The sequence below is a fragment of the Chenopodium album genome, chromosome 6 (genome assembly GCF_948465745.1).
Source record: "Chenopodium album chromosome 6, dcCheAlbu1.1, whole genome shotgun sequence".
Lineage (NCBI taxonomy): Eukaryota > Viridiplantae > Streptophyta > Magnoliopsida > Caryophyllales > Amaranthaceae > Chenopodium > Chenopodium album.
The window spans coordinates 29971689-29983420 of record NC_137839.1 but is presented as its reverse complement, the minus strand read 5'-3'; the positions used below and the strand labels follow the sequence as shown (position 1 = coordinate 29983420).

Sequence of the window (11732 nt, the reverse complement as noted above, 5' to 3'; positions counted from 1 at the left end):
GTGTATTTTGTTATTAGAAAGAGATACGATGTATCAAAGTAATTAACTTAATTACTCCTTTGATATAGAAAGCATGCTTATATTATTTTAATTCTTAGTATCATGTTAGGATGTTATTTATTGCTTTCTAGTATCATGTATGTTTCTATGTTGCTTCCTATTTCTTCTATGATGTTAGTATCATGTTAGAAATAAAGCTTTGATTTTTATTGTTTAGTGACATGCTAGGATTTGTTATTAATCTTGTTAGTATCATGCCTAGATCTTGCTAATAATATTATAGATTGAGTTTATGATGATGATTATTTATTATGTTGCTTGATATATTATTATGTTATTGCTTGATCACGCCCTCTCTTGCAGGTTTAAAGGTAATTTTTACTTGCAATCACGCTTAATAAGATAATTAATAATCTTCTTTAAGCTAATATGATTATAATTCAAGTGATCGCCAATAAAAGATTTGTTTGTGCATTAATATTCAACAAACATAGGTTAAATAGGTTTAGGGTTAATATATTGATTATATGTTAGTCAGAAAGCGCACATGAATATGAGAAGAATAAAGTTGAGGCCTATTTTTAGGGCAGGTTCAATCTCTTTTAGGTTCGATTTGTACCTTCATCCCCGAATAGCCTGTCATGGTTCCAGATCACTATGGAGTTAGCGATCTCATGGATCGTGAAGGGGTGTAACCTTCACCATGTGACCGGTTTACAAGTTCCTAAAACTTGTTAGCGACTCTTTTGCTCTAGATTCCTTTCCTTTGGATGCCACCATACTTAAGTGTATGATCACAGTGGGGCTAAAGTGTGGGATGCTCGAAATATTCCCTACAGTAAACATGCTTACCTAAACTAAAATATCGAGTATTTTTAATTAAGGCAACATATTTTTTATTCCCAAAATATCTCCATATTTTAAATTTGTTATTTGATAATATTATATACTCCTTATTATTCATTACAATCAATAAAATATCATATATTTCAAATTAAGTATGAGATAGAATCAATTAATCTCAAATAATAAATCATATTTATTTATAAGATTATCCTAATAAACTTAGGAGATTACATCCCGATAACTAGCCAATTAAATAATTATAAGATCATTTATATCTTAAAATAATTGTGGGATTATCACCATTAATTTATCAATCATTATCCACAAGGAATCTTGCTCAAAATATCTTAGCAAATTTTTCAAATGATAAAACAAACTTTTAAAATTTGAAATTATACAATTAAAATCATATTTTACCATAATAACTTTTTTTTTTTTGAAAAAACAGGTTGACAGCCACCTTGGTGTGGCCGACCGAAGCTAGCCACGGTGGCCATGCATATCGCGATGAGTGCTGCCTCAAAGCAGTAGCATCGACGACACCCAACAACTATTTAATAGTTAAATTAAATCATTGATCACACATAAAATAGTAAACTTATTATGAGATATTTTACAGGGATAGATAATGAATTGATAATTCATCAAGCTCAAATCACAATAGGAGCATGTAGTCTTATCGCCCCATGACAGGATATTCGGGGATGAAGGTACAAATCCAACCTAAGGCAACATATTTTTTATTCCCAAAATATCTCCAATGGGGCGGGGATGGGTCTCGGTTTGGCAGGTGGTGGGGCGGGGATAGGGATAAAAACCATACCCGCCATGGGTGATGGGGCGGGGGTGGATTTTAAGTTGTACCCGCCCCGCCCCACTTCGTACCCGCCCCATCCCCACCTCATACCCATATCTATATATCTTTTAAAGCAAAATTACATACTTTTATTCTATTTATAAAATAATTACATGAAATACAATATTAATTATAATACTTTGTACAACATTTATATTATAACACAAAAATGTGTATAGAATGTTTTATTTTATAATTCGTATTAATTATGTAAGATTGTGTATTTGAGATACGAATATTAGGTGGATCTTGGGTGGGGATTAGGCGGGTCTTTGGTAGGGATTAGGTGGGGATGAATATCCAAGTGGGGGGTGGGGCGGGGATGGTTTTGGAGTTGTACCCAGTGGGGCGGGGATGGGGATGAAAATTGGACCCGCCGCGGGGATGGGGATGGGGATGGGGATGAGGATGAATATATTAGGTGGGGATGGGGATGGGAAGGCCAACATCCGCCCCGCCCCGCCCCGCCTCATTGACATCCCTATTCTAGATATGTGTACAACCAAGTACCTTTATCCACGTGGACAGACACCATTATCCACTTGATAACAACCCAGGCTCATCCTTAGGTGATACCTTAACATACATATCTAGTATTATATATGTAAATACCTCTCACATCACATTCTTAAAGTATGATTTTATTACTATTTATAAGCATGTGAATTATACTTTATTCCTTAACACACATTGTTGAGTTTATCATTAAAATGTGTTTTTCTCAGATAAACCCCAAAGGTAATTGATACATATTGATTGAACATTTATGAGATATGGTCAAATATACACATCAACCCGTGAACACAAGTTCACATTACATGATCCATTTATAGGGAGGTCATTGGATGACCAATGACCTGGTCATAAGGATAGAGAAAGAACCTTTTGTATTAAAAAATTGGAAGAAAGAAAATAAGGTTGGTTACATGGTGATGACCTGGTCATTGGAATGATCAACACAAAGCTTTGGTCATGAGAGGTTCCGTCCCTAAGGCTGGGCAACAAGTGTCGTCGCCCAGGGCCCAAATGAAGGAGGCCTAAGTTTTCAATAATAAAGTCAGATTTTTTTTTTTTAAAAAAAAATACAAAATATCTTAAATAATGATATTATACACATGTTTCTTTTCCATAACATGTTTATATTCCCAAATCTCAACTTCCAATTCCTTTATTCTTTCCTAATTAATTTTTCAAAAAATCTTAATTGCCAAAGGTTTATCAATTACGATTATTCAACTTCTCTTCCTATATAATCTCTTCTCAATTATAATCAATTGATAATTAAATTATAATTTACATTTTTTTTTACTATAAGCTGGCAATTATTATTATTATTTTTTAATTTGATCATTTCAAAGAAAAAAAAATATTTATTCAATTTTACTTTACTCAATAATAAGGGTCCCAAATTTTCATTCCATCCATAGGGCACCAAAAAGCTAGGAACGAGCCGTTTATGTGTATAATAGTTGACAGGTGGCCATTGGGAATCAAATTATATGGTGGGATAGAAGAGAGAATACATGGTAGGATATGGTAAAAGTAGGAGAGAGAAACTCATGACCAAAGTTATTTTGGGCAACCATTGGGAGTGTTTGGTCATGAGTTGGTAACGGATGAGTGAGAAGAGAGAGAAAGTATATAAGAATCCATGATCAAGATTTTTTGGTCATCCATTGACGCATTGAGTATGCTAGAAAAACTAAGAGTGATTTTAAATAGGGATGTCAATGGGGCGGGGTGGGGCGGGGCGGAGGTTGGTCTTCCCATCCCCATCCCTACCTAACATTTTCATCTCCATCCCCATTCCCATCCCCGCGGTGGGTTTAAATTCCACTCTATCCCCACCCCGGCGGATACAATTCCAAAACCATCCCCACCCCCACCTAATCCCCATCAAAGACCCTCCTAATCCCCGCTTAATCCCCGTCAAAGACCCACCTAATCTCCGCATCTCAAATACACAATCTTATGTAATTAATACGTATTACAATAAAAAAATTCTTAATATTACATACGTTTTTGTTTATAATATAAGTATAATAAAAAGTATTATAATTAATATTTTATTTCATGTAATTTTTTTTTATAAAATAGTATAAAAAAATATATCTCTATTTTTAAAGATAGGGCGGGTACAACTTAAAATCTACCCCCGTCCCATCACCAGTGGCGGATACAATTTAAAATCTACCTCCGTCCCATCACCCATGACGGGTATGATTCTTATCTCCATCCCCTCCCCACCACCACCTGCCAAGCCGAGATCTATCTCCGTTCCACTGGGGCGGGTCAAGTCCCCACTAACATCCCTAATTTTGAATTTGGATTTAAGATTTAACTTCAATTCGGGTCGAATATAATGGAGTGTACCACTGGGGAATATAATAGCCTCAAGTGGACCGTGAGCCGGGAAATAATACGACCGTTGCTCTCACCAAAGCCCTCCATCTCCTTTTCTAAACATTCAAATTTCAAAACTTTAGAAAGTCACATTGTCTGAATGAAAGCCTGCCATATTTCTCGGCTTCAAATTAAACCCACGCTCCCCAATTTCATTGATATCAGAGCTTCATTATTCATTCAACTTTCCAATCGATTATATAATCTCATTTTGAAAACCCTTCATTAATTTCCCCCGAAAAATTAAAAATCCAAGTATTTCAGCGTGAACAATGAAAGAAGAAATCGAAAAACCCAGAAAACTGAAGTTTTCTAATGAAAATCAGCCACCAAAGAATGTAAAATCAGGTAATAATTCATCTTCCAAGTTGAAATCGGCTTCTTCATGGGGTTCTCATATTGTAAAGGGTTTAGGAGGAGAGAGAAAAAGTAAGCTTCAGGCAACAACAATGGCAGCAGCAGCTAAAGTATCTGGGTCATCTGAATTAAAAAACAACAATTTAGGTGGGAATCGACCCGTTTCGAGTAAGGTAAAGAATAGGGGTTTAATCAGTGATTTATCTTGCTCTGTTGCAGCAACTCAAGTTCATCCTCATGCTTTACAGAACAGCAATAATAGTAGTAAGCTTACAGTATCGTCGTCGCAAGAATTGTTTATTGAGATTGAGAATTTGAGGACCCTTTTGAAAGAGTCAAAGCTAAGGGAGTTTCAATTGCAATCTGAGTTGTCAGAATGTAGGAATAATCAGAAGGTTTTGGAGTTAGAAAAGGAAGTTGAAGGTAAGAAGAATGAGGTTGAGAGCCTCACTAGGAAAATTAAACTGTTAGAATCTGATTTTGAGAATGGAATTGATGGGAGAGAAGATTGTGAGAATGAGGGTTTCATTGAAAAATCGAAAAAGCCGAAAAATGTTGAAATGGAAGTGGTTCAACTCCGGCGCCTTAACAAGGAGTTGCAGCTTCAGAAGAGAAATCTTTCCAGTAGAGTAGCTTCTCTGGAATCTCAGCTGTCAAATTGTGCAAAAAATTCTGAGGTAAATTTTTTTATTTTCTCAAGTATTTTAAATTTCTATGGTTGATCTTGATAAATGTTGTTTTAATTATGTTGTTTGTATACAATCTGGAAGTGGCTGCTTTCTGTTTTGATACTCCATTCATGTAATTGTACGAGTGCTGGACTCGTCCATAAGCAAGTGTCTTGCACTCGTGCTTGTGTTAGAGTGTTGAGTATCTGACATGGACAGTTGAGGTTAAAAGGAGATTCATGTGTAATATATAACTCCATTCTTGCATGGTCTCAACCTTTTCTATAGTATAATCGAGCAACGAGTCCAGACTTATAAGATAAGCTTATGGTTAATACACAAAAGTTAGGGTATAATATAACCAGAATGTAGAAAGGCGATGTTTCTGATTACACTAATTATGAATTTTATGATAGTTGATGATAGAGCCGAACATGGTTAATCGCTTGGTCAAAATTGATAAGTTGACGCTGAAGCAAGTGTTTGCTGTGCAAGTGAGCAGCTAGAAGGTTTAGTATGTACGTAGGCAGTATAATTTACTAACTTAGTGTTATGTGCTAATTTCAAAACACAGAAGGTTTAGTAAGGCTTTATGCTCCATTCTGTTAAAATTATTTGGACAATTATGTACTGAACTTAAATGTTTGAATATGATTAGAGTGAAGTCATGGGGAAAGTAAAAGCAGAGGCATCATTATTAAAGCGTACAAATGAAGATTTGTCAAAACAAGTAGAGGGGTTGCAGATGAATAGATTGAATGAGGTTGAAGAGCTTGCTTACTTAAGGTGGGTTAATGCTCAATTACGCAATGAACTTCAAAACCCTTGTTTGTGTGGTGCTGCTGATGTGGAATCGACCACTCAGTCCGTAGAAAATACCCCACCAGCTAGATATCCTCTAGAGTGCAGCAGTGCTAGGAGATGGAGTGTTTTAAAGAAGCTTAATAGATGGCCTGTAACTAATGAAAATTTATCAAGTCAAGATTGTTTGATCGATTCAATGCTTGAAAAAAGGTGGGAGGGACACATTGAAGATAATAGTTCAGGAAGAAGACACTCCATAAGTGGATCAAAATGTTGTGATGAGGACTTAATGGTGAATAGGAGAAGACAATCAGACGGGTTTATGTGCTTAAAAGAAGTGGAATGTAAGGGAGATTCAGATGATTCACTAGATTATCAAAAGTTAGAAACTATCAGTGTTTTTGCTCCAACAGAAGTTGAAAAGAGGGCCTTAAGGATTCCAAACCCCCCTCCAAGACCTTCTTCTGCAAAGCCAAATGAAGCAAAAGAAGCCAGTGATGGTCAGAGTCTTGTGGCACCCCCACCACCGCCACCTCCTCCTCCTCCTCCTCCTCCCCCACCTTCTCAAAGGTTTTCAGCAGGAAGTAATGTCGGAGCTGTGCAACATGCACCACAAGTTGTGGAGTTTTATCATTCATTGATGAAGAGAGACTCAAGAAGAGATTCGTCGGGAGGAGCAGTATCTGATTCTCCTAATTTATCAAGTGTTCGAAGCAACATGATAGGAGAAATTGAGAATCGATCCTCATATTTGCTTGCTGTAAGTTCTCAATATTTATATTTTCTTTCATATTTCATGATTTAACATTTAACTTGTTAAAAGAGCTATTGTTGGTCTGTTTTAGTAAGTGCTTTTATCATTATTGGCTTTAATGCTTATAATGGTATTGTTTGTATAGATTAAGGCAGATGTTGAGACTCAAGGGGATTTTGTTAATTCATTGATTCAAGAAGTTAATAGTGCGGTGTACCGAAATATAGACGACATTGTGGCATTCGTCAAGTGGCTGGATGATGAACTGTGCTTCCTTGTGAGTAAAGTGTTTATTGTACTTCATTTCTTAATGCCTTTTATAATTGCTGAAAGAATTAGTTTTATGTCTGATGATGACCTTACTGTTGTCAAACTTCATAAGTTTTGTAATTCTTTTGAAGTAAAAACAGAAAATTTATGAATCTGAATGTCTCTTGTGTTTTTATTATTTGTAAGGTGGATGAAAGGGCAGTCTTAAAGCACTTTGATTGGCCAGAAAAGAAGGCTGACACCTTGCGAGAAGCTGCATTTGGCTACAAAGATCTTAAGAAATTGGAGTTAGAAGTCACTTATTATCATGATGATTCTCGATTACCCTGTGACATAGCCTTCAGAAAAATGGTTTCATTGTCTGAGAAGTACGGACAGATTATTCTTCGGACATTGCATTTTCATGTCATAAAATTTTCTACTCTAGTTGATTTTATCTCAAGAATTTCTTGATATTTGATTTCAGGATTGAACGTACTGTATACAATGTACTTCGAACAAGGGAGTCGTTGATCAGAAGTTGTAAAGAATTCCAAATTCCTACAGATTGGATGCTAGATAGTGGTATCATTAGCAAGGTGTGTTTGTGTTTATGCTTTTGCTGCAATATTGTCCTATACTTATTATAATCACTCTGGTTATAATTTTTGTCAGAAGTGCTTTCTCATATGATCATTAGGGAGGAACATGGGTGTAGTCGTGTAGAAATAGTTAAAACTCCTTCCTATTTTCTAACAAAACATGGCATAATGAGCAAGTGAAAATTTCTCAATGACAACTTTGCACAACGATTGCCACCAAATCAATGCCTTCATTAGTTTTGCTGGTTCTCTAAAGAATATATAAAATGCCATCCTTAATTGCTTTTAATCTTAGCTCATTCATTTTGTAAGGTCTAGAGTTTTTCCTTGGTCATGGTTCTGGACTATCTTCTTGTGATACAGGCAAGAGGAGGCGTTTTGACATCTTTATTGGTACTCTGATCTTTGACTATGAGGAAGAGGGTGGGGCTGGAGAGTTCAGCAAATAAACAGTGAGGGACTAAGGACAGAGTTGTAAATATTGGTATTTTATGGCAATTCATAACTCATATCTTAAAACATTAATTCAGCTGATAATTATCTTTCTTGCTGTTGTCTTTATAGAGAGAACATAAAGTATTGGCTGGAATAACTCATAATCGGGACGGATAATGTTATTATAGAGCACTTCTGTTCAGAAATAAACCAAAAACATTTATATAATGTTCCGACTAGAATGTTCATAGCCTTGCTAAATTTTGCAACCAAATGGTGTACAATATAAAAATCCATGCCTCTTGTCCTACGTATGGAGACTGATATCTAGAGAGATATAGATGGCTACTTTGAAGCTAGCTTCCCTGTTTTTTTCATTGGTTTATTCCTACGTTCAAGTCCTGTTACCCTTTCCCTAAATTCCCTGCTCCTCTCTCTTGTCACATACTGTTCATAACAAAAGGACCAGATGGTTCGCATTTTCAATTTAATAACGAAATCTGAATACTATAGCTGCTATTAATTAATCATGTGTCTGCTATTTAGTATCAAGTCATACATTGTGCATGGATTCTTTTTAGGTCTGATAGTTTGTAGTCCATTTGTTAGAAAAAGAATAGAGTTTAATTATATGTTTTTTTTGTAATATGGAGTTCCTTTGAAATGACTGTCTCAATTATTTGATACAGCTGGGTTCTGGGAAATGTTGCAGACAAGGATGTATTGAAAACATTTGTCATTACCTCTTATTATCTATTATTAGTCTAGATGTATACTTCAAAAGGGGCGTTTGCTTCAAATGCAAAGAAAATAGGAGAGTAACAAACTGCCACTAAAGTTTCACTGTTTAATATTAAAGACATTTTGATGAATTTGCTCTGGATTTGCTAGTTGTTGCTGCTTCCTACTGTTTAGCCTTCTTATTCCCTTGTTGTTTGCCCGTTTTGGGTTTCTTCATCACACTATCTAAATGATTGTTTCTTTGCTATGCATTCAAACACCCCAGTTGCATAAATTAATATCATTTAGCAAACTCGCTTCTCTGCTAATAATTGAATACTTGTTCTTTTCTGTACATAATCTAATCACAATATTATGCTATTGGCCTATGCACGTGACCTTAGCAGCACTGTTTCATCAGAATTAGCTAACATTAATTCAGCAGTAAGGGAAGTAATTAACATTACAACATCTGCAAACGAATTTAAATAATATTTCTCTAATAACTTTCCCTGGTGCAGTTGATATTTATTTATTCCAGGCCTAAAATGAAGTTGTTGCTCCAAACATTAGATGAAACATTTTTTGGAATTTAGGTCTGTAAGCAGGTTCTACTGTTGGTAAACTCAGCTTAACAATTTTATAAGTGGATACTAATTTGATAAAAAGGTACAATAGCTAATAAAATTGAGTTTACATGATAACTCAATGAATTTGAACTGTGTTCAACTAAGTTACTTGCCTCTATTTCAGTTGATGCCCAATAGAATCTCGACTATCAAATTTGTAGTCTGCTTCAGTGCTTCCCATATTTCTTAAGAAGACCTTATTTTTTAAGCTTATATTTTGTTCATCGAATGTAATCATATTCCAAGGTAGGGCTGATTTTCATTTTACTTCATTATATTGTGCAGGTAAAGCTTGGGTCTGTAAAGTTAGCAAAGAAATACATGAATAGAGTGGCTACTGAACTCCAATCGCGATCATCACTTGAAAAAGATATTGCTATGGACTACATGCTTCTTCAAGGAGTGCGGTTTGCTTTTAGAATTCACCAGGTTAGTCATAAAATAACACAAATAATTGGTCTTACGAGCTAATTAAAATTCCTCAGCAGAATATGATGTACTATTTGTTCTATCCATTCGATTCTCATTCTGTTAGAAATATACTAGTATTTGCTTTGTAACTTTTTCTTTTTCCTGCGCCAATTACAGTTTGCTGGAGGATTTGATGCGGAAACCATGCAAGCATTTGAGCAACTCCGGAAACTTGCAAATGCATAGCGTCGAGTTAGCATATAGATCGCCCATATTACAGATTTTGTATCTTTCTATAATCATAATATTGTACATTTTTAGGAAAGACAAGGTTGGAGCCTTGGAGGCCACGGGAAGATGATTTTGCAAGGTATCTTAGTGAGCTTCTGCGTAGAGCACAAAGTAATGAATGTACTCAAGGGGTCTTAACTAGACCTGGCATTCGTGACCCAGACCCGATGACCCGACCCATGACCCGAAATCGACCCGGAACTAGTGACCCGAAATTGACCCAAAACCCGAATCAACCCGACCCATACCCGACCCGAAGTGGATCTGACCTGACCTTGACCCGAAACCCGAAACGACCCGACCCGAAGTTGACCCGAGACCCGAAATGACCCGACCCGAAGTTGACCCGACCTTTAAATTGAATTAATTGACCCAAATAGCCTCGAAACCCAAAGTCACTCGAACCAAAATTATCTTATACCTGAAATGACCAGAATCTATTTAAGCTAAAGACTTGACCTTAGCAAACCGAAATAGAAATGAACCGTAATCAAATTAATTTAATTTTTTGTATTAATCTGTAATTTGTAACCCAATGTATCACCCGAAATTGACCCGACCCGAAAATTGACCCAACCTGAACTGACCCGACCCAAACTTGACCCGAAGTGTTGACCCGATACCCGACCTGACCCGATTATCAGTCGACCCGAAATTAACCCGAAACCCGAAATGACCCGACCCGACCCGAATTTGACCCGATAACCTTTTGACCCAAACTTGACCCTATCCGAAATGACCCGACCCATACCCGACCCGAATGACCCATTTGCCAGGTCTAGTCTTAACCTCCTTTTTTGTATGTAAACTTAGCGTGACATTTCCTGTAATACTGTAATCCAGAGAAGCTATTTCTAATGATATACAAACACTTTGTAATTGTGTTAAACTTGTCTTTTAACCAATGCCATGCATAGGTGCATAGAAGAAATTTACCCAAAATGCAATCAAATATATCAATTTTAATTCACAATCCCTTATCAAACTAGAATTAATATGCAATTAAGTTTGCTATCATGTGAGATCAATCCAATCTAAAACAAACAACATGCCATCATCAATTCAATCAATTTAATCACACAATTATCATCAAATTTATCTTAAATAACTCAATGAACCATTACAAAGCTTCACTCAACACCTAGTAGAAGGAAATCTACTCAAACATGATTAACAAAACAATTAAAGAAAGCATAAAGAGAAAAGAGAGTAAGAATGCTCATTGATATACGATGGAGATCTTCAAATCATCAAATTCCTCCTTTGATTATCCAAAATCCATGAAAATCATTGTGTTTCTCACTTTCTCTCTCTAAAATTGAGAGTTTCTCTCTCTAAAAACCTAAAACTAAAATAAAAACTACTAAAGAAATGAATTCTTCTCTCTAAAATGAGCAAACAATCTATTTATACTCCTTACTAAATTGCCAAGGAAGCTCCGCAAAAAGTCGAGCAGCACGTATAGGAGCGGGCGCTCCAAAGGTTGTGCACGGGTGTTCCTAGCTGCAGCAAAAAGAGGCATAATAGTTCCAGAAAGTTTGGAGTGGGCGCTCCTCTTAGACCGCACGCCCACTCCTACGCGCTAGACAGCACTGCTCAGCTTCAAACAAACATAACTCCCTTGTTTTACATCAAAATTAAGCATATGACCTGTCGTTGGAAAGATCTCGAGATAAGCTTTCATCTACAATTAGAATCACTCCAAAA

General features: G+C 36.1%; 1 protein-coding gene across 1 annotated transcript; it reads left to right on the top strand.

The window, feature by feature from the left end:
• The first annotated feature begins 4243 nt into the window (after window positions 1–4243).
• LOC145636849 (protein CHUP1, chloroplastic-like) lies at window positions 4244–9980 on the top strand. Its single transcript, XM_081688390.1, has 7 exons — window positions 4244–5139; window positions 5789–6694; window positions 6834–6965; window positions 7145–7326; window positions 7425–7536; window positions 9609–9752; window positions 9912–9980. Exons 1-7 carry the CDS (start codon window positions 4378–4380, stop codon window positions 9978–9980), a joined length of 2307 nt encoding a protein of 768 aa, XP_081544516.1. The 5' UTR covers window positions 4244–4377.
• Window positions 9981–11732: the final 1752 nt, after the last annotated feature.